This window comes from Peromyscus leucopus, chromosome 14, assembly GCF_004664715.2.
Source record: "Peromyscus leucopus breed LL Stock chromosome 14, UCI_PerLeu_2.1, whole genome shotgun sequence".
NCBI classification, from domain to species: domain Eukaryota; kingdom Metazoa; phylum Chordata; class Mammalia; order Rodentia; family Cricetidae; genus Peromyscus; species Peromyscus leucopus.
This window is the reverse complement of record NC_051075.1, coordinates 34,402,052-34,426,487: the sequence shown is the minus strand read 5'-3', so window position 1 is coordinate 34,426,487 and position 24,436 is coordinate 34,402,052. Positions and strand designations below refer to the sequence as shown.

Below are 24,436 nucleotides of genomic sequence, written 5' to 3'. Positions count from 1 at the left end.
AATTTACATATCTTACCGATGATAAAGACATGGTCTTAATAGAAAAAAAATATAATTTGAGAAAGACAATGTAATGGCTTTCCAACATTTAAAGTCTCTAATAAGGAGACTGGTGATGGAATTATTACATGTGACTTCAATTGTATTATATAATGGTGAAATTTGGTACTAGTAACTTCTTTTAGAACTTTGTATATCAGTGGGTATTTCCCAAATGACTAATGTACAATGGTACAAAACAACGCAGAATAAAAGATCCATTCAAGGAGAAAAACTGACTGATGGGTCTTCAGATAATAGACTATAGAAAGACTTTTTGTGTAGTTTTAGATTACACTGAGCAAAAATGTTGAAAAACTATCACTTGTGGAGTTTTAGTGTAGAAGATATATGATTCTCTGAAAAGCTATTGAATAGTCATTCCTTTCTGACTAAATATCAGTGTGGATTCAGATTTTTCTTTGTATAACTGCAAAAAAGAAAACACCTTGATTAGATCATATGCAGAAGCTGCTATGAGATTCTGCTTGACTTAAATCTCCTAAACCAGGTACTAAAGAGAGTCATGGCACTGTAAACTATGCCACTCTTATTTGTTTTAGAAAATACAGTTTTCTAGTTAAAAGCCATACTTATGTGAGCATGGCATAGCTTTAACAGTATATTTAAAATGAGGAATCTATAGATTAATGTTGCCTTTTTTATTTGTTAAAAATAAATGGATAAATAATTACAGTTGAAAAGTACTTCATTGTATCTATTTACCACATTGTTACTATTCATTCACCTGTTGAAGGACATTTAGGTTGTTTCCATTTCCTGGCTATTGTGAGTAGAGTGGCGGTGGAAATTGCTAAGCAAGTACCTGTGGAGCATGTTGTTGAGTCCTTTGGGCATATGTCAATGTGTGTGGCACATAGTAGATTCATTTGTAGTTTCTAGAGAATCCTCCACACTTGTTCCAAGAGTGGTTGCACCAATTAGCATCCCTACCAAAGTGAATGAGGTTCCTCTTTCTCTACAACTTCAATAGTGTTTGTTGATAGTAGTTTTGTTGATCTTAGTTATTCTGACTAGAGAGAGATGAAAACCCTAAGTTGTTTTAATTTGCATCGCACACGCACGCACACATACACGCACACATGCATGCATGCATGTATGTATGTATGTATGTATCTATCTATCTATCTATCTATCTATCATCTATCTATCTTCTATCTATCTAACTAACTAGCTATATAACAATAATAATCAGAGGAAAAATAGCCTATCAACTTGAGAGTAGGGACAACATGGGAGGGGTTGTTGGGATGATACTTGGGAGGAGCTAAAGGGAGAAAAGGGGGTGATATAACTTTATTTCCATTAAAAATTAACTTTAAAAGAATAAACACAAATAATTAAAGAGATGAATAAAACTAAAATGAACAAAATAATTCGGGGTCCTCAACAACTTTAAAAAAGGTCAAGTTGTGCTGTGACCAAAAATTTGATACTAGTAGCTGTGTGTCAAGATTGCCTCTCTCCTGCTCTCCCTCTTTTCCTCTCCCACTCTTTCACACACACTTCTCCTCCTCTCTTGAACCATATGTGATACTAAAATAATTTTGTCCAATGAAATTATGTATATTAACAGCATAATTTTACAAATTTGAAAGACTTAGATCATATCTATAACTCCTTTTTTAACATTCAGTGCTTTGTTGATTTTTTTATTATGGAATTTTTTGTTCATTTTACATACCCACCACAGATCTCTCTCTCTCTTCCCTCCTCCCACCCCTCCAGCCTTCCCCCACAACCCTCTCCCCATTTCCCTCCTCCGACAAGGTTAGGCCTCCCATGGGGAGTCCACAGAGCCTGGTACATACAGTAGAGGCAGGTCCAAGCCCCTACCCCTGCATCAAGGCTGTGTAAGGTATCTTACCATAGGTAGTGGGATCCAAAAAGCCAGCTCATGCACCAGGGATGGAACTGATCCTACTGCCAGGGAGGCCCTTAAGCAGATTAAGCTACACAACTGTCTTGCTTATGCAGAGGGCCTAGTCTAGCCCTATGGAGACTCCACCGCTGTTGGTCTAAAGTTAATGAGTTCCCACTAGTTTGGTTCCATTGTAGGTTTCCCCATTATTATCTTGATGACACTTGCTCATAAAATTCCTCTTCCCTCTGTTCAACTGGACTCCTGGAGCTTGGCCTGCTTCTTGGCAGTGGATCTCTGCATCTGTTTCCATCAGTTACTAGATGAAGGCGCTATGGTGACAGGATATTCCCTAATTTGATTACCAGGGTAGGCCAGCTCAGGTACCCTCTCCACTATTGCTAGTGGTCTAAGCTGGGGTCATCCTTGTGGAGTCCTGGGAACTTCACTAGCATCCAGTTTCTCCCTATCCCCATGATGTCTCTCCCTATTATGATGTCTTTTTCATTGTTCTACTACTCAGTCCCTGTTCCAACTTGACAATCCCATTCCCTTATATTCTCATCCCCCATCCCCTACCCTCCATTGCCACCCCTCACCCCCAGTTTGCTCATGGATATAGCATAGATCTTATCTATTTCCCCTTCCCAAGGCAATCCCTGCATCCTTTTTTTGGGTCCTCCTTGTTAGTTAGCTTCTCTGGAGCTATGAATTGTATTCTGGTTATCCTTTGCTTTACAAGTAGTATCCACTTATGAGTGAGTACATACAATGTTTGTCCTTTTGAGTCTGGGTTACCTTATTGAGGATGATATTTCCTAGTTCCCTTCATTTGCCTGCAAATTTCATGATGTCATTGTTTTTTACTGCTGAGTAGTACTCCATTGTGTATATGTACCACATTTTCTTTATCCATTCTTCGGTTGAGGGGCATCTAGGCTGTTTACAGGTTCTGGCTATTATGAATCAATGCTGCTATGAAAATAATTGAGCATGTGACCTTGTGGTAGGGTTGAGCATTCCTTGGGTATATGCCCAAGAGTGATATAGCTGGGTCTTGAGGAAGATTGATTCCCAGTTCTCTGAGAAACCACCATACTGATTTCCAAAGTGGCTGTGCAAGTTTGCACTCCCACCAACAGTGGAGGAGTGTTCCCCTTGCTCAGCATCCTCTCCAACATAAAATGTTGTCAATGTTTTTGATATTAACCATTCTGACAGGTGTAATATGATATCTCAAAGTCATTTTGATTTGCATTTCCCTGATGACTAAGGATGTTGAGCAATTCCTTAAATGTCTTTTGGCCATTTGAGAATTCTCTGTTTAGCTCTGGAGATCATTTTTGATTGGCTTGATTGGTATTTTGATGTCTAGTTTCTTGAATTCTTTATATATTTTGGAGATCAGCCCCCTGTCAGATGTGAGGTTGGTGAAGAACTTTTCCCATTCTGTAGGCATCCATTTTGTCTTATTTCTATAACTCTTTTAATTCATACCTTTTGTATTCTGAAACACTTAGTTTTCTGAATTGGCTTTAAACATTATATTGAAACATTTGTAAAAATTGCTATTTAGTAACTAGAATTTCAGTGTGTATTATACTAAAGACAACAATCTATTTTTTAAATAAAGTAAAAATCCTTATTTCTTTACCTATAGATATTAAAATTTAAATGAAAACAGAATCCTAGACTTTTCAGTGCAAAAATCACCATCATTACAGCCTTTACAGACGAGATAATTAATAAAATGCTTGGCCATGGATTTTACACTTACTTCCTGTACTTTCCCATATACATACCAAGATTTGAACAAATATTCACTATTTCTTTTAGTTTAGTAATCTCTAAGTAACATTTTTGTTGCTTTTACATTACAGAGGAAACATGATTATATTTATACTGCTATTTTATGTTTTGAAAAACTTTTTAAAGACAGCTTAATGCCATTATAGTATGATTTTAGTGTGTGAAAGTAATATTGCTAAGGATTGTATCATACAAATTCAAGTTTGAAAACTCCCACTTCAGTTTCTCCATGTTTCAACATATGTATCATTATAGATGTTTAAGTAGAATATTTCCATTAGTTGTTTCCAAATATTAAATAAATTATTTTTAAATACACAGGTGAGACAAGTTGTTTTCATCTTCTATCTTGTAGCACTCTACAATATCAGCATGTGGCTTTTATTCAGGTTTTATATATGACAACACACAAAATTTAAGTTGAATACCAGTTGTTATTGCTAGCAAACACAAAATCTGTTGCACACAGCTGTGTTTAAAAGAATGGTATTGTTTATAATGGACAATTTTAGATATTCAAATTGTTTTGACAGTCTGATAGGACTGCAATCTTTGAAAAAGTTTACACATTTTGGAAAATAATTATTGATGTAAAGTGAATTCCAATTTTCAAAGTAATGAATCATTTGTAGGCCTATTAAAGCAAAGCCATTAAATAAAACGAAATCTCTTTTAACAACCAGGTGCGTAAAATTATACATAATCTCAATAAGCCATTATGGTAATATGCCTACATTATCTAAACCAAAGAGAAAATTTTAAATAAAATAATGAAGCATGTCCCAAAAGAAACGAGAGCCTCTTTGGTCCAAATAACAAAAAAGGTGTCTTCCAAAGTTCAGACATGTATAAGCAAAATTGAAATGCTCAGTAGACCCAGAGATCGAGTCACGTGTCTACTGTGGATTGCCTGCAACCTCATTAGACTATCGATAACTTCCATGCAGTTGCTTCTAAATGATTTGCACTCTATGGTGATGACATTAGCACTTGCAACTTTGTAGCTCAGTTGGGGGGACATATACTTTAATTTCCCACTAATGTGACAGAAAGGCTCTGAAAGCCAAATCTTCAGATGAAAAACTGCTGTGTGCTTGTCTGTGGAAAACCAACCTAAAGTAACAATCTTTGTTGATGCTTGCTCAGATCAGGTGGACGAAAACAGCAGGAAGTGCCTCTGACAGATTCCAAGACTCAAGTGTCTTCAACGAGACGTTGAGGATTACCAGCATTCAGAGACACCAAGGTGGCCGCTATTACTGTAAAGCAGAGAACGGCTTGGGGTCCCCAGCAATAAAGTCGATCCGAGTGGATGTGTACTGTAAGTAAACTTCAGTCAACTAGTGTACCCACTGATTTTCTTCTAGGTTTAACTATGGTTTTCTGAAAATAAACAGTTTCTTTAGTTGTAAATGAAAATGTTATAGGATAGTGGTAATCCTTTAAGAAATGTCTTTTGTTTGTTTGTTTCCTTCTGCCCATGGCTGGGTACATAGAGACATCAGCCTGCAACTTCGATTATCCTTCTTCAGGTTCAGACTACAAGTGTGTGCCACCATACCTGACATTTCATCATGGGTTTTGAAGTCCCAAATCCCTGAATCTTGCATTGCAGATCCATTTATCACCTTTCCTATTCCCTAACTTGCTCTGAACATTTCTGAAAAGAGAAATTTTTACTTCAAATTTTCATAATTTGTGACATGATACATATTCAGTAGAGAATATGTAATATCACATTAATAAGATGGTAAATATTATTGGTATTGCCAATAGCCTCTTTGCACTTAGTGCATAAACTTTTAATGTGTACATGTGTGGTACTTTGACTGTAATTGGCTCCCATAAGCTTGTTGAGAGTGGCACTATTAGGAAGTGTGGCTTTGATGGAGTAGTTATTGCTTTGTTGGAAGAAGTATGTCACTGTGGAGGTGGGCTTTGAAGTCTCATATATGCTCAAGCCACACCTAGTGTCTCAGTTCACTTCCTGTTGCCTGTGAAAGATGTAGAACTCTCTGCTAACTCTCCAGTACCATGTCTGCCTATATGCTGCCATGTCCCACCATCATGATAATGGATTGAACTTCTGAACTGTATGCTACCACAATTAAATGCTTTTCTTTATAATAGATGTTGTGGTCATGGCATGATGTCTCTTCACAGCAATAGAAACCTTAACTTAGACAACATGTAAATATAAACATGCACATCTAAATCTTTTTTTTTCTCTTTTTGATTCAGGGTTTCTCTGTGTATAGCCCTGGCTATCTGGAACTTGCTCTGTATAGTTCTAACAGGCTCACTTTGAACTCAGTGATCCACCTACCCTTGTCTCCCAAGTGCTGGAATTATAGGCTTGTGCCAGCACAGTCTCCCACACATCTATATGTTAATGAACTTTATGAAGAAAGGCTCTTTCCATAATGTGCTCTGACTGGCTTAATCATTTAACCTGCATACAAAGTCAACCATTCTCATTTTCAGTGCATATTTTGCATTGAATTGTAAGCAAGCACAATCATCTATCCACATTGCCTTGTAAAGTATCACACATCTCTGTTGTAAGTGACCATTACTGACCCTGAAAATACAGTGCCTTCTGGAGAACGTTGCTTGATTTATTTCATTCTGTCACACTCTCCTACTTTTCCTTCTTTACAACTCTATTAGGCATCTTCTGCTCTCTTTACTCCTCTCCCCACCAAAGACATTAAGTGCCTGCATTTAGTTCGGTTTTTTATACAGGTTCATCTGGCACTCTCATTGTTTTCGTGAGAAATGGCATTTATTTTTAAGTCTCTAATATTAGAATGCATTTTTCTCTCCTTTAAAGTAATTCAGACATAATAACAAGTAAGGGGTTCCTGTTTTCCAGTCTGTTTTCTTTTCATTCCCCTTTCCTGTTCTTTCAGCATAGTGCAGGTGTTACATAGTTAGGGAGAGGCTAGAAATTATCAATGGTCTATTCATGGAGCCTCTGCTGGGCTCCTTTATTTATGGAGACAATGAGGAAGGAAGTAGTGACAGCAGCATTTGTGATTCATCTTCCACAGTTAAGTGCTTGTTGCCCTCTTGTGTATGACAGAAGCCTGTGTTCCATTGTCCCAAGACATCCACTGACATGATACTGGCAGGCTCAACTATGTGCAACACTTACCTTCTGTGTATCCAGGTTGGCCAGACCTGCGCCAAACCTCCACTTAAGCTCTGTACAGTTTGAATATATTTGTAATTAAACTAAATTTGATTTAAGTGAATTAAATACTGTGTTATTTAGTTATTGTACACCATTTAATTAAATACACTGTTATTTCCTTGTACGACAGGTCATAACCTTTAAATACAAAACTCTAGTATGTTGAATATAATTCAAAATTCTAAAATGTTCTAAAAGGGAATGCATGGTTTGTCCTCCTGTGTTTGGGTGATGCTTGTGGGCTTTGTATAAACCAGGTTAGTAGCCAAGTGTGACTACTCTCTAAGTAGAAATTTTTAATCCTTAATGTACTCTTTATTTACTTTACTTTGTATGAACTAACATATTTTGCTCATAAAATTTGTTTGATTAGAGTATAGGCATCAGACCTGCTAGGGGTTTTATATATCCTATGGTGTATATATTTTGTTTTTCTGAGCAAAGTCATGAAACTTTGGGAACACAGTAGCAACCAGTTTTGAATAAGAGTTTTGACTACATTGCTACCACAATGGACTTGATGGCAATAAAATCTGTGCCGTAGGGGTTTAAAAACTCATATACAAAGCAGGAAAGAAGACTGGTAGAGATTTAGAAGATTTTTTTTGTGACTAAGCTTTTCAATACCATCTGAGGTTACTCCTTTTTACCTTGCTACTCAGAGTGAGTTAGTTGTGCCTAAGCAGTTGATGCTGCTCATCTTCCTAAGAATAGTGATGCCCATTCCATTCCCCAGCTCCTCTGATTTATTAAAATGCCAATCAACTTCATGACGCCATGTTACCTTCTTCCCTTCAACTTTCTTTTGGGGTTTTTTAGATATAATTTGAGCTCGCAAACATCTTGTTCTATATTATTTGAGTGAAATGTTACTGAGATACATGCCATATTTAAGTTATATTATTTTTCTGTGCCTTTCTGATATATGGTCAATGAGATAGTCATCTAAATTTGAGAAAATAACACTAAACTTTGAATTGTATTTGCAAATGTGACAACTTATTGGGAGGAATTTCCCAGGAAACACCCTCAGCTCCCATGATAAATTCATAGGGTAAGAATCTGGTATTATTTTTCCATACTTATATTTATTCATATAGCTATGAATAAATTCCCTTTCATAGTAAATTTTACAAGTTTTGAGTGATAAAAATATATCATAGTAGAGATAACTAACCTATTTGAAAAAATCTGTTTCTGAAAACTTTCAATGTGAGCCAGAACTTAGGTTCATGTGTTTTTATTTGCTACATGAATCTCGATAATTTATAACACTCCATCAGTGTTAATAAAAACACGGCTAGCATAGCAGTGTTGTGTTTTCTTTACACGCTGTGGCAAAAAGCCTGACACAACAGTTTAACTGAGGAATGGTTGCTTTTTTATTCACTTCTTCAGAAGTTTCAGTCCCTGGTTGGTTGGCCAGAATATTGTGATGTCCTTGTGTAGAACAGAGAAGTCTCTTCTGCTCATGGCAGCAAACAAGCAAAAATTCAGAGTGTAGTGATATGGTTCGATAGAAATGTTTCTTCCTTTCAGAGAGATGGAACTTCTGTGGGACCTCACAGTCTGCTGTGTTAATGATGTGCCTTGATGTCACTTAAGACTTGGCATGCTACCTCCTGTGGACTCAGCCTCTTTCAGATTAACTAGCCTTAAAAAAGAGCAGGGCAATACTCTTAATTTTCCCTACATGGATGTTTAAGTGAAAATGCACCCCCCAGAGGCTCATATATTTGAATGCTGCATCTATAGTTGGTGTAACTGTTGTAGAAAGGATTAGAGGGCGTGGCCTTGAAGGAGGTGTGTAAGTAGGGGTGGCTTTGAGATTTGAAAGCTCACACAAGGCTTAGTCTCTTACTCTCTGTCTCCAACTTGTAAGAATAAGATGTAAACTCTCAGCTACCCCCCCCCAGTGGTAGCCTTTCTGCTTGCTGGCTTGCTCCCTAATGTGATGATCAGGGACTTACCCTCTGACACTCTAAGCAACCCCCTAGTTAAATGTTTTCTCTTATATGTTGCCTTTGTCATGGTGTCTCTTCACACCAATAGAAAAGTAACTAAGACAGCATATAATTTTTACAACCTAAGTTAATATATAGCTTTAATATTAAATTATGTACTCTTATCCCCGATCTTGAATAATATATGTGTGTATGTGTGTGTTGTGATAATCATTTACTGAAAATAGCTAAAAGGTGGAAAGCAGCCTTATGCAATAAATATCCAGCATAAATGTTGTGAGCAAAATGGATATAGCTAATAATATCTATCTGCAGTGTTGTTTACTACTTTGGGGCAGTAGAGGTCAGTAAGGTGATTTCCCCTCTTGTAAAACTCTGTTAAAGATGTCTAGAAAGAATCCCTCACCTCCTCCCCATGCCCTGTCTTCTGTGTTTCTCAGTATGCAGAATATTTCTTTCCATGGAAAGAAACATCAGAACCTGATCTCACAAAAGTGTGATGTAATATGTGGAGAATATGAGAGGAATAGTATATGAGAGTGAAATAATTCTTTTCCATGGAAAGAAATATTCTGCATACTGAAACAGCCCTTTGTTAGGAGCCAGGATTAATAGATACAATAGATTCAGACAGGAGATTGGCAGACATCAAACAGACATGTGTAAGAGACAGGCTACACACAGGCTGAAGATACAGGTAGAAGAGTGGAGAATTCAAAATTGGTCTTGCTCTTGTTCAAATTAAGCCAAGAAGAAGTGCTGTATTTACATTCCTTAATGCATCATGGACACATTTTGGTCTCTCTGGGGTTATCTTTAATGTGGTCACTGGCACAAGAGAGAAGTAGCAACCTGGAACAAGATACCCACAAGGACTCATTAGCGAGTCCCCCATACTCTAGTATGTTTTCAGATGAGACCAATAGCTGAATACCATGCTTCAGTAACAAGCATTTAGAGGCGGGCTTTACATTCAAATCATGACAAAGAGCTTACCCGATGCTTTGTAAAAGTTTTTACATCTCTCACTATGAGCTTAAAATATGGTAATCATAGTACATACAAAATAGATTATAGGAAATGTGGGAGCAGTTAACAGAAGGCACAAACAAGCTGTAGGGAAAGAGATGCAATCAGAACATGCTGCAAGTTCAACAGTGAAGAATGCTTGCACAGATACAATAACATCAGAACCTGATCTCACAAAAGTGTGATGTAATATGTGGAGAATATGAGAGGAATAGTATATGAGAGTGAAATAATTCTTTTCCATGGAAAGAAATAAGCAACCCAATGTGAAACAAGAAAAATAAAACTAGAAAAACAGTGAGAGACAGTACAGCGAAAACAAATGTGAATAGACTGCCTTAGAAAAGGACACCACTGAGCACTGAAAAATAGCCAGGCTGTCTGGGAGTGGTGGCACATGACTTTAATCCCAGCCTAGTTTATACAGCAAGTCCAGGATGCCACAGTGCAAACTACTAAATGCCTCACCTGCAGGGCTACAACAAGTTCTCGACCACCCTAAGGAGGGAATGTAGGGACAGGAGATATAAAGGAAAATACACCAAGTCTAGATTCTGATCAAGGTGCAACTTTATTTTCTCCAGGAAGGTTTATATAGTTCCTGCAGGGTGGGGGGAGCAAGAAGCTGTCATCTGCATAAGGTGGGGAATGTTTGTATAGGATGTTTACAGGGTGAAAGGGTCAAGGGCTCTGACTCAATGTCCTCTTGCTAGGCAACCTGACTGTAAGATGATCTAGTTCCCTGTCTTATCGGGGGTCTGTATTTTCCCACTAACTAGAGATTCTGTCCTTGTCCCCGACAACTAAACACGACTTAAATGATTTCCTGTTAGCTTGGGTTTCTGTGGGACGACTAACAGTGGGAATAGGAGTTTTTTGACTCTCTTGCCTGCTCTTGGGAGCCTTTTCCTCCTACTGGGTTGTCTCCCCCAGCAACCAGTATGAGGGTTTGTGCCTAGACTTGTTGTAAGTTTAGAAGCTGTATTTGATTGATATCCCTGGGAGGACTGCTCTTTTCTGAAGGGAAATCAAGGGTGAATATTTAACTTTGGCGATCCCTGGAACTCATCCCAAAATTCCGAACTAATTTATCCCAAATCTTCTTCAGAAAAACCTTGTGTAGATTGTAAAGACTAGTTTTCTTCTTAGACTTTTAATAAGTGGTGAGGATTGTTGGCATTTGATACTTGAAAATAGAAAATATTGACCCTTAGTTTATTTTTAAAAGTTGAAAAAATTACTAATTATCAGAATGTTGTGCCAACATCGCCTCAACTGTTTTACTTAGGAGATATCTGCGAGGTCACAGTATAACAGCATTAGATTCTGTAAGGCTAAAAATGTGTTTATTAATTATGTTGTACCTTCAGTAAATTTCACCTATTTAAAGATACAAAAAGGTTTATGAATTTGTTTAAGTGGATTATAGCAGCTAAGTAAAAAAGTATAATGGCATCAGTTCACACAACATTAAATAGTGACAGTGTGTCATTGTCACAGAAAATAGATTGGCAGGAGAGCTAGGTGAGTAAGGCTTCTTAGCGTGAAAGAAGTAGTTTGGGAGCTACTGCTTTCAGGCATTTTGGCATGCTTACTGCAGACTGTGTCCTGAAAGCTCTTTCCACCAGTGTTCCTGTAGCAAACAGCCCTGGACAACAGAGACACAGCTTTCCTTGGAGCAGAGGGAAGTTTTGTTCCCTGACCACCTGAAGGAAGAGAGGGGGCTGGTTTCATTTGGGGCGTTTGTTAAACAAGGAATTTGCAAAGCTCTGTGTTATAAAAAGTGCTGTGTGCAAAGAACACAACTGGGGTACCCCATCTTGCCTTCCTAGAAGTTGAGGAGAAAGATAGCCTGTGAAAGCAGGAAGCTGATATTTACATCTGAGACCTCCTTAATAATGCCTTTGCCTTATGCCCCAGAAGACCCTTTGTCCTTAAGCACCGTGAAAGTATGATCGGCTACATGATAGCCAACAGGTAGGTAGAGTATCAGAGGTCTCACAGTTCCTGACCTAAAAAAACTTTAAGATACGTAAAAAATTGTTTAAATAAGTAAAGGAGAAAGCCAAACCCATATTCAATGAATGATTTTTTTTTTTATTAAAGACACAAAATAGGGAGTTACAGAATACAATTCTGGGGAATACTGATTAAGATGTTGAGTTTTAGAAGGAATGAGGGATTAATTTGAAAGACAGGTTGTTAAATGTGTTGAACTATTACTGATGATGCCTTAGACCCAATGAGTGATGAACTGCTGGGCACTGTAGAAAAAGAAACTGTAGTGTTATGACTGCAGACTTACTGAGTAGAGTTCTCCATACTGACACATTGCTTCCTTTGTTCTAAAAAGCAATTTCATTCATTATGCCTCCAAGTTCTCTGTGGAGAAAAAAGGGGCATAGTCCACACAGGACAGGAGGTTCTGGATTTTTGATGCTGTCATCCTCAAATATGTTTGTCATTTGAAGAATCTTGAGGATATTTAAACAGTTTTCTAAGAATGTGATCACCAAATACTTCTACTTATTTCCAGCCCTGACTGTGTTGCGCACAGGGTAATAGAGGTCACACAACTTGAAAGGTTAGGGTTTGATTAAAACTTATTCTTAATTCAAAAAGAAATTGGATTTGGAGGTATTAGCTTAATAAGTCTTCATGTGTGCGGCGGACACTGTTCACAAATGAGACAAATCTTTTCCAATATTCATTAAACATTTGCAAGCATTCTTATTTCAGAAATATCTCCTTCAATCCCATTTCACTTACATAAATTGTTGTATTTCATTACATTTAGACCAGTACACTTTTCTTTCAGGAAGTGTCCATGAGGTTTATTATTTATTACATTTACACCCAAGGAATTAATCAGAGAAGAGTTGCAAACATGCTATCAATTTATTCCACAAACAAAACTTACCCATGTTAGAATTATAAACTGTATGATTAAAAATGATGACAATGAATTGCTGTTACTTTTAGTTTTATGGAACTCATCAGCATGACCTATGGACAAAAAAAAATGTTTAGGAAAAGAGTTTGAAAAACTGATGTGAATTCTGAAAGCTCCCCTTTGTCAGGAGGACCACAGATCCCCAGGTAAATCCCATCAAGCATCCTTTTCTCTTCCACCACCTGTCTACCTCAAACAATACCCTAGGCTTACAAAGTCCACAGAGTGTTTGATATGGTAATTATAGTGTCTACTGAAATGGGTGGTTCTCATGCTAATCACCCTATTAATAAAATTCAAGACGAGATTTTGCAATTTTAGGGATGTCACATGTGAAAGAAAACTGTTTTCTTGGCAGTGTTATTTATTGGTAAGGTCTTCACTAACATAATTCCTAGACAGCATCAGAACTCTTAATAAAAGGCCTTAGAAATAGACAAGTAAACAGACAAGTAATGATTTCAATGTGGGTTGTTTAAATGCCGTAGTCTGTTTGTGCTGAGCTTAATTTTCCATGATAGAGTCCTAGAGTATCAATTGCCATCAGACCACCAGTCTAGTGGCTTGTGAGTGAATTCATGGTCTCATACCACATACACACACACCCCACACACACACAAAATAAGGGACAGAATGTAGATTTATTAGGAGAAAAATGAGAACTTTCAGGAGTGGGAGGGACTTTAAGGAAAGACTAACTCCAAGTTGATTTTTGTGAATCTTATGAAGATAATTCGATGGAGACTAAGGTCATCTTTATTGAAAATGGTTGTTTGAACATGTCACTAAACTAGTAAGGATTCTCCACCCTATACATTTCCATCAGCCAAAACCTGAGGGTTATCCTCCTTCTCAGGAGGGATTCTGTATTCTGTGTGACCAACTTATGATCCACCCAGGACTTGCCCTTGCTCTTTGAAGGGAGCTATCTCTTGTGTAGATGAATTTCTAAATGGTCTTATTAATATAAAACACAGAGCCAGATATAGGAGTGAAAACCTGAAAGAGATCAGAGGAATAGGAGGAACAGCCACATGGTAACTTCTCCTCACCAGCTCCACAGCTTGCAAAAGAGTGAGTTACTTCCTATCTATCCTGTGCCTAGATGCCTTGCTGTTCTGCCATCTGATTTGCTCTCTCTGTCCAGCTACATCACTTCTTCTTCCTGCCCATCTCTGTTAATTCCTGTCTGTTTGTACAGACCTCCAGACCTCCATGGTTAACTAGTGTTGGAATTTAAGGTGTGTGCCACCACACCTGACTCTGTTCCTATCATGGCTTTGACCTCACAGAGATCCAGACAGATCCCTGCCTCCCAAATGATGAGATTAAAGGCATGTGCTACCATTGCCTGACTTCTGTGTTTACTTATAATGGCTGGCTTTTCCCTCTGATCTCCAGGCAAGCTTTATTTATTAAATAAAGCACATATAAAATATCACCACACTCTTGTCTCAGTGTCAAGCCTTTCTATTGCTTCTTATAAAAAAGACATGAAGGCAGAGTTACTTTTGGATCTGGTGAGCCCTCTCTTAATTAAGCTGATTATATTAAATTCATTATAAGTCAAAAGTAGGCTCTTGAGAGGTATTACCAGAACACCACTTTGACTGTTTCCAGAATAGCAACCAGAATTTCTCTCTGGTGCTCTGCACCTGACCTTGCTGCCTTCTTTGCTCACTCAACCTTATTCTGAAAACCCCACATAGTCTATGATCTACTTCGACCTAAGGCACAGGAAGCCACATCCAAATAGAACCTGTCTATTGCCAATGTTATTGAAGAATTGCTGTATTTAAATACTCCACTAGAAGGTTTGCTGAGAGAGAAAGCCAACTTGCAAGCCCTTTGCCCTAAAGAAAGTTTAAAACGAGTTGAAGAGTTGAAAAATGCACACATGAGGAATTTAGCTAAAGTTTAGTAAGTGTAAAAAAGTTTGCAAATTGAAAGTAATAATCCCCAAATTATATAAAAGGTGACATTAAGTTCTATTAAGTATATTAAAGAACATAAAATGAGTAACTTTATGATGTGACATTATGTTTACTTTCTTTGTTATTAGTGGATAAAATCTGTTGAATACTGAGCAACTCTAGGAAGCGAAAATTTATAATGCTTTTCACAAAGACTGGAGGCTATTAGTACTTAAATCTATGTTTATTTTGTTGTTGTTTTTCTTTGTCCACCTTTTTCATAACGGTTTTCCAAGTCCAGACTTAATTATGAAAAGGTATTATTGATAATTATAAACAGTTAAATCTTTTGATTAAACTGACCAGCAGGCTCTTAAAAATCACAGCTCACAGGCTGTGTGGGACTCTGTAGCTGAAGGTTAAATGGCTAGCAGATGCTCCTGCTGAGACATCCAGAGATTCCAGATTGGCATCCAGCATTCCTGTCTCTAGTCAGCTCATGAGTGCTCTGAATGTAGCTCTGCCCTGAGGGCCGAACCTGCTGCTGTCAACCCTGAGCTGCATGCACACTTTACTACAAAAATAAAATATAGGAGGAACATTACATGTAAACAAACCAGCAATTGTAAAATAGTTTACATTTTTCAAATGCATGTGCTTAGCGTGATTCTTTTTACATACATGAAAAAAATCGAATAGCTTCTGAACTACACAGATGTGCTTAACGTGATTCTTTTCACATATGTAAAAAAAAATCTGGTAACTTCTGAGCTACACAGAAGAGAAAGTAGAAGTAAATTATAATGTGCACATTTATATATTTAATACTGGGAGCAATCCTGCGGCAAATTCTTCAATCCAGATGATATTATGCTATCTAATTTAAAATCGTCAGGGTCCCAAGCAAACTCAGCAACCTTTGCTTCTACAGTCTGGGCAATACCACTGCTACAAGGGTGTTATGCCCAGGTTGCAGGGAGCCCCAAAAGACAACCAAGAAGACCGAATCAAGCATGTAAAAGCAAAGAGACTTCATTTCAAGCTCTGGAGCTCAGTCCTTCTGTTTGTATGACACAGTGGTGAAAGCAGAGACCCCCGAGCTCAGGTTGGGGTTAGGAGATCTCCAGGGTTCAGGACCCTGACTGGCTGACAATTGTCTAGGGGTATCTAAAACAAAAAATAGGTGTGTGCTAGACTCAAGGACATCTGGCCACCTTATCTAATGGTTAGAATGTTTGGGATGTCAGGTAGTTCCTCATCCCTGGTTGGATCCCTGAATGGTATCAGCTTAAGGCTTTTCCTGGATCTGGGTGTTGTCCGACAGTAAGTCTGTCACAGAAGCTGTGTCTAGGCCCCTAAGCCTGTCATGGCTGCTGTGAGGTCAAGCTGTTTGGGGGCCCCTCCACAAAGGGAAATCATGATTTTCCTTTGAATTTGTAGTTGCCTTAATAAAAGCTTTCAAACAGACTCGAAGGAAGCTTCAGGACATTTTTTTTATTTCTTTTTTTTTTAATTAAGAATTTTTTAAATTCATTTTACATACCAAAAATACCCTTCTGCCCTCCTCCTGCCCCTCCTGCTTCCCTCTCCAAACCCACCCCAATTTCCTCCTACAAGAAGGTAAGGCCTCTCATGGGGAGGTACATTTAGGACATTTTATTAGGACTTGAGAGAACAACAGACCAGGAAAGCTATAAATTTTGGCAACTGCTTGGAAAGAGGGAGATGGGGAAGAGGTGACTAGAAACCACGCCATTTGAGTTAGGATCTAAGAAATGTGGCAGGTTCACCAATGGAAGTTGGCAAACAGCTGAAAAGTGAAAGGAGAGGGGGTTAAGGAAAGTGTGAGAAGGGCCAGAGTGCAGGGGATAGTGTTTGCACACTTTGATAAATTTTCCAATGTAAAACGAAGTGGAAATAGGAACAGTTTTACTTTTTAGAACTCGGAAAAGCAGACAGGCTTAGCAATGATGCATGACGGGAGTTCTGTAAGCAGCTATACCTAGGGAGTGGTAGTATTTCAGTGTGTCCTGCCTTCAATAAGGGCTAGAGTTGTCATATCATTTTGACCAGGAAGCCTAAGGAGGGGCAGTTGTGACCTTCCTTCTAATGTTACCACAGAAGTGGAAGGTGGTTTCCAAAACTGACTTCAAGGGATGGGTACATCCTCAATGGCCTCAGAGGCTTCTAATTCCTGTGTAGCTGACTAATACTAGCCATCAAGTCAAATCATTTAAAATAACAACTGTTGACTAGTTTCATAAGATATAGAGGAAAATTCTTCATAGAAAATGCATATGTCCTGGAATAGGCAAAGTAAGAAGTTCCTTAAAACTGAAATGATGTCTACCTACAACTTTGAGGTTAAAAGTATATTTTGTTCTTTTATTTAATGAATGAAAAGGTTTTTCCAAGAATAGCAACGATTTCTGACATCACCATGATAGTTCATACTCATTAATATTTATGAGGTGTTTGAGCTCATGAAACATATGGCAGGAATGGAGAACGCTGAAGATTTTGTAGAATACTATTTTAAGGTGTGTTACTTTTGTTTATGTTGCATCTGTTTAATTCTGTGAAGCTGTGTGTTACTGTGCTTGTCTAAAACACCTGGTGATCTAATAGAGAGCTGAACAGCCAATAGCAAGGCAGGAGAAAAGATACGCATGGCTGGCAGGCAGAGAGAATAAATAGGAGAAATCTGGGAGGAAAGACAAAAGAAGTAGCCAGAGAAGGAGGAGAACTTCAGGGACCAGCCACCCAGCTACACAGCAAGCCATGGAGTAAGAGTGAGATGAGAGAAGCAAGAGAATGGGAAAAGCCCAGTGGCAAAAGGTAGATGGGATAATTTAAGTTAAGGCAATATGGCAAGAAACAAGCCGACCTAAGGCTGGGCAGTCCTAATTAAGAATAAGCCTCCTCCATGTGTGAATTATTTGGGAGCTGGGTGGTGGGCCACCCAAAGAGTAAAGAGTAAAAACCTCAACAACATGAAGAATTTGAAAATAACTGTATTTTCAATCTCTTAAACTCTACATGAAATAGAAATAGCTGCATCCCACTTGAAGACATTGCAATGATTTTTTTTTAATTGATGATCCTGAGTTTGTCACCAGCCTTAGAATATAAAAATCCAGGTGTCTTGTGGCAACTCTGAGGCATACATGTAGTCAAGGCACCTGCATGGCTGTGAATGAAATACATTAATGGGTTGGTTTAATTTTAAGCATTTTCAAATGTTCATTCCTTTGGATTAAACTCTAAATGTAGAAGGAAACATGCATAGAGTATACTTACTCCAGTTATCAGAAAGAGCTGAACTAGATGCATTCTGCTTTCTGATACCACCTCCTGTTTCAGTCTCATGCTAGTCCCTTGATGTTCATTGCCTGGTTCCTGAATAAACCTCCCACACATACTAGACATGTCCTCCAATAAGAATTTTCATCTTAAATTTCTTCATTCCCTACCAATGGCTCTCACTCAAATTCTGTGTTCAACAGTGGCCTTGAATCTAACCTGTCTACATTTTGTTTAATGAAAGTATTGGCTTCTCTACTGATTTCTTTGCTCTGGTGTTCTATGACTCCTTACTCTCCCAAGGAAAATCCTTCACACCTTATTTCTAGATCCACATGTTGTCAATGACCTGGTCCTTATGTGCTGGATGAAGGGTGGGCTGGCTCTTGCCTCCTGCCCTGCTCCAGTTGTGACTTCCTGTGTATGTCACTCACTGGGCCAGCAATTCAGTGCTTTCCTACACTTCATGTCCTAAGTTCATCCTGAGTCATGGCAAAGGTGAAACGAGACAAATGAACTCAACAGCTGAGTTTCTGTCACTTAAAGTGGTGTTTGTCACTTAAAGAGCCACAGTCAGCACCATGTGCTTCCCAATGGATATGAAAATAACTTCCCCATTATTTTTTTCATTAGAAGTTCTTAAATTTCAGAATTATATAAACAGTGCTGTGGAATTAGATATAATTTTTATTATATATTGTAATTAATATATGTTATATATATAATTATGTATATAATTAATATAACATTGTATATTATAAATTGTATACAAGACATTATGGATGCATACATACATATGGACAAACTCACTATAATTATGAATGAATCATATCTACAGGTTTGTTTTTATGAGTATTCTATAAACTCTCAGATATTAGGAATCATGTTATGTCATCATCTAGAATAACAACTCAGTGATAAACTTGAAGAGAACACAAAAGACTATATTTGTGGAAGAATTAATCAATTATTGAAAACATACACGAAAGTAAATTAGCCTTCTTGCTATCTTTCTCTGAACTTGCATTTGAGAGTTTGTCTTCATATTGCTATAGAACTATGGCTGCTCTTTTGTGACTTTTCAATTCAAAGAAACATCTATATTTTTCAAAGTTAAAAAACTGTGATTTCCCCATTCCCTATATAACAATGTCACATAAATAGTAATATATATTATTTTTGCATGTCAGGAAAGAGTCTGTCAGCAAACTAGTTGAATTATTTCCAGAGTAGAGATAGTCAAATAAAATTGTATCAAAAAGGTAATCTAATCAAGAATCTATCTAGCTATTACCAGCTTTATGATATGAGGCAAATTGCAAAGCTTCTTAATAAAGGATAGGAATGATATCTAATCTATGGATTTGTATTATCTAATCAACACAACTACATTTATGAACATTAAGCATGTGTTTGCTTAAAAAAAACTGATAGTGTTTTCCTCTAATTCTCATAAATACCAAAAAGTTCATAATAGTTATATAGACAGTCCTGTGGAATTAAATATAATTTTTATTATGTATTGTGATTAATATATGTTTATATATACATACATATATACATACATATATATATATATATGACTCTGTGGTTATGGCTCTGTCATAATAAAAGTTGTTAAAGAAAATATGAAGAATAGATGGAAGAGACAGTGGGATAAATCCTATTTGCTTTTATTTTCTTATGTTCAACTGCAAAGTAGACACACACACACACACACACAGGTTATACTACAGCTATCTTGCTAATAGTACTAAAACATGTCTGTGGTGGTTTGAATAGGAATGACCCTACAGGCTCAAATATTTGAATGTTTGGTCATTTTCATTTGGGAGTGGTGCTATTTGACAGAGATTGGGAGGTATGGCCTTGTTTAAGTAGGTGTGGCCTTGTTGGAGGAAGTGTGTGTCTGGGGGTGGTCTTTGGGGTTTCAAATGATCAAGCCAGGCCCAGTGTCTCTCTCTTCCTGCTATAGTCAGATTCAGATGTAGAACTTTCAGGTACCATGTCTCCCTGCATGACATCATGCTTCCAACCATGATGAAAATGGACTAAACCTCTGAAACTGTACACATGCCCCAAGTAAATGCTTTCCTTTATAAGAGTTGCCATGGTCTTGGCGTCTCTTCACAAAATATAACACTAAGACAATGCCTCATAGTGTTTAATATATGCTAAACACTATATCAAATATATCAATAAAGTGTTTCACATAACTCATCCGATGTGCACAACTATGCAGATGACCAAATTGAGAAGCAAAGATGAATCTTATGGGACAGAATCAATTTTGATGGGATTGGGAATGTGGTAGGAATAGAAAAACAATTTGAAACCCAAAGAGCAAAGTAGCTTTTACTCCCTAAGACTAAGTTGTTCGGGAAGAAAATGGGAAAAGCATGCTGCTGGCACCAACTTTAACATTCACAAGTGTTTTTGTCATTGGTCTTTTCTGCAAATGAAGAAATTGAAAAGGTATTTTTTGAGAATGTAGGCAAGGGCAGTGTGAGGGGTCTGAAGAAAGTTCTTCAGAGTTAGAGCTTACCTTGAGACCCAGAGAACACATTTACCTGGAGGAGATTCTGAAGCAGCATTAAAGTTCCAGTCAGCTTATTGAAGAGAAATACAAGGCAAGGTGACAGGAAGAACGTGATAAAAGTGAAGACATTGGATATGTGGGGTCTTAAGGTCCAAGTTGGATCTTGTGAGAGCTTGAAAGTCCTGTACAGAGGCATTAGGAGAGACCAAGGAGCTGGTGAAAATGGACTCAGCATTCATGGCTTGAAATCACATGACTTGGTAGTGAGTCTCATGTCTATAAGTGAGGAATAAAAATGTTCCAAAAGAAGTTGATAGAATGAGCAACTATTAGATGACATAATAGAGAGAGAAGAAATTGCATATATAAGATATTAGAAGCCAATCTGGCATGTGAAATATGGCATTTCAGTAAAGCACAGCCCACATGTGGAAATATTATAGAAGTATAACATTTTGTTCAGTTATTTCAGTCACCTTGATTTTAGGCATCAATAAATATTTCTTATTGCAGTTGACTACTTTTGTAGTTAATTTTTGTTTTCTTTTTTGAGGTAGGGAGACTAGAAATCTTCCTATGTAGACAGACTGGCCTGGAACTCTTTACCAAAAGCTGGTTCTTACAGGCAGAAGTCTTCATACCTAGCCTGTTGGGGTTTGTTGTTTATTTGTTTTTATTAAATATACCTTACAAGTACTATATGTAGGAACTTTTGGTGAGTTTTTAAGCTAAGCCACAATTAATCATGTATATTATTCCTCCTTTCTTATTCCTTGATTGCAAATATTATTAAATATAATATAGAAATACAAGCATTCATGAATACACACATGTACATAAATCTAAGTGAATATGTACATGCACAGAGAGACCTACATACGGAAAATTCTGATTTGTTTTCCTTTTCTGCTTTTATTATCTCCTCATTACTCTTGTCTCTTGTTGCACTTTATTTCAACTACATATTTTTCCTGGCTTTTGATAGTAAGAATATATTTGTGTTTTTAGACTACTAAGATCAAAGTATGATTACTGTAGTTTTTTGTAGTTTTTATTTCCTTAAGGGTACATTTCTGTTATTGGTAACCCAATACTTCAGGAAACTATAACCTTATATATAAGTTGTGCCACTCTGAAACTTCTGAATATCAAATTCGTGTTTGTGTTCCTGGAAATGGATCTAGATTATTATGGAAGTTGGAAATACAGTGAAGAAAGACACTGTCCATATTTACCTTCAGTGATTCAGCAAGCACTTGCATGTATCTGGCATGTTGTGGCAGTCTTCTCTCATCTAGTGTGGCATCTGTGAGGCCCCTTCCTGCTCAAGTGCTGTCTTCCAAAATTGCCTCAGACATTGTTAGTGTGAAATGAGGGGCTTGGAAAACCTGATTTTTAAAGTCTAGTCTGGTACTGACTTTCTCATGCCATTAAACATAGTCCCTAAAAATGTGTAGTTTGAAAGCACCGTATTTAAGAAACAAACTTTATTGTGTGACACTGTTCCAGGGAATATGCATACAAATGTCTTCTCAAGCAAGATAGGGAGCCCATGGCAGACCAATGTATAGCTACAACCAAAATCCTGCTTGTGAATCGGTGAGTTGTATTGGGGTGACTTACAGGAATATGAGTGAGGGGTCACTGACAGGAGCAGAAATAACTCAAAGACAGCTGCATCGAAAGCACACCCTGCAGGGTGGCGATTCACAAAAGCTGGGAACTTGGAGCACAGTACACAGCCTCCTCGCGGATCAACAGGTTAGGACTGTGTCCTTTTATCCTGTTTCATTGGGTCTGAGCCTCTTGTAGGCAGCCTGGCTGGTCTTTGTTTCTTCTGGGTCCTTTGGCTGGTTTCTGCTTCCTTCACGTGCAGAAAGCAGCCTGTGAACTTCTTTTCAAAAGTCAGCTTGTGCTTTTCCCCTGCGGCTGCTAAGCTGCAGAGAAGCTGAGGCTTGGATGCTTTCAAAGTTTGGCCTCAACTGTAATCCGTTGCCAAGGCCAAGGAAGGCATCGTGCTGGAGGTGTAATGGACATCCAGACTGCTCTACAAGCGGCGCTGAACACCGTCCTCATCCATGATGGCCTAGCATGTGGTATCTACAAAGCGGACAGAGCCTTAGACAAAGCGCCATACCCATCTCTGTGTGCTCGCATCCAATTGTGATGAGCCTGTATATGTCAAGTTGGTGGAGACACTTGGGATGCTGAACACCAAATCAACATGATTTAGGTTGATGACAGCAAGAAATTAGAGGAATGGGTAGGCCTCTGTAAAATTGATCTAGACGGGAAGCCACAGAATGTGGTTGGTTGCAGTTGTCTAAGTGGTTAACTATGGCAAAGACTTGCAGGCCAAGGATGTCATGGAAAAGTACTTCAAATGCATGAAATGAGTAAATAAAAAAATTGGCTCATAAAAAAAAAAGCTTGTGTGGGAGTGACCCTCAGCTGTCTCTTGTGACAGGAGAGCTTTAGTGAATATGGTCAAACTTAGGGACTTCTGGAATCTATTTTGAGATCTTTATCCCTTATTTTAATTAGCTGCTCTACAGGACGCAGTGTTTCATGTCTCCCTAGAATAGCCTTGTTTGACCTCCTCGGAAACATCTTGTCTTAAAGCATACTGTCATTTCATTCCCCTTTACTTTCTGTCTTAACAAAGTTCCTCCAAGGCGGAGGGAGTAGAATGTGAGTTTGATGAGGCTTGCAAGAGGGCTGAATGGGGAAAATGGGCCTGCTCAGCAACTCTGGTGACATGAGTTTGGTCCCCAGTTCCCATGTAAAGCTGGAAGGAGAGATTCAGCTCCCTGATTGGCCCTTTGATCTCCACAGGAGCACTGAGTTACACACACACACACACACACACACACACACACACACACACAGTAAAATAAAAAGATGATCATTTTTTTAAAGAAAGTAAGCTTAAACAGTTTGCCTTCTTGCAGGAATAGCTATTTTTAACTCTATCATAGTGGCATAGTAAGGAGCTATGATGCATAATTGTATTCTTAGGATACATAGTCAGAATTATTAGTGTAAATTAAGAAGTAAAAAGTTACATAGACCAAGTTTTCTGTTTTATTTGAAAATTAAATGAGGAATGTAGCATGAATCTTAACAGGTCTTATTAAATAAGAACAAACCTGGAGCCAGGTATTGGGGTGAATGCTGGAAGATCAGAGAGACAGAACAAGCCACAGCTTCCTCACCTCACCATTTCCTCAGCTGATCCTGTTTCCTTAGACTGGAATCTTCTGACTCTTTATCCAAATGGATCTCAGCTGAACGGTGCTGCTTGAAGCCTAAATGCTTAACCAGCCTAGTTCCTGGTTTTCACGCCTTAGACACCTTTCTGCTTGCTTCCATCAAAGGAACATTTTTAGTTTTTCACATAGATATACATAAATGCGTAAAGGGAAAGAAAAAAATTATGTTCTACTCCTTGGTTTCCACTCTGTGGGAGTCAGCAAGTCTGGTGTTTTCATAAGCAAGAGTGCAGTGAAAGCCAGATCTCTAAACTGGACCATTCCATGGGTGGACAGAAAGGATTCTTTGGGGATCAAACTGTCAAGGCTATTTTTGAGGGGCAGAGAGAACAGAAAATGGCAGAAAAGCAATCAGATTTTGATAGTCAGTCAGCAAGGAGGTAGTGGGGTGGATTGGGTGGGGCTGGCTTTCTGATACGTTCTGATATGTTCAGATTAACTGGGAGTTAGATGCCCTTGCCAGAGGTAGTTGATTTGGGGATTGAATAAGGAAGGCAGTGGCTTTTCTGGTAAATGGAAAGGTACTCTTGAGCTTCT

At 38.0% G+C, this 24,436-nt stretch overlaps 1 protein-coding gene and 1 pseudogene across 1 annotated transcript in view; both read left to right on the top strand.

Annotated features, from left to right (window-relative positions):
- Positions 1-24,436, top strand: part of Mdga2 (MAM domain containing glycosylphosphatidylinositol anchor 2) — a 779,363-nt gene that overhangs the window by 426,640 nt on the left and 328,287 nt on the right. The window contains exon 3 of the mRNA XM_028859113.2: positions 4,877-5,051. Coding sequence (XP_028714946.1) covers positions 4,877-5,051 — 175 coding nt within the window. The remainder of the gene's footprint in view (positions 1-4,876; positions 5,052-24,436) is intronic.
- LOC114684628 lies at positions 22,577-23,513 on the top strand (annotated as a pseudogene).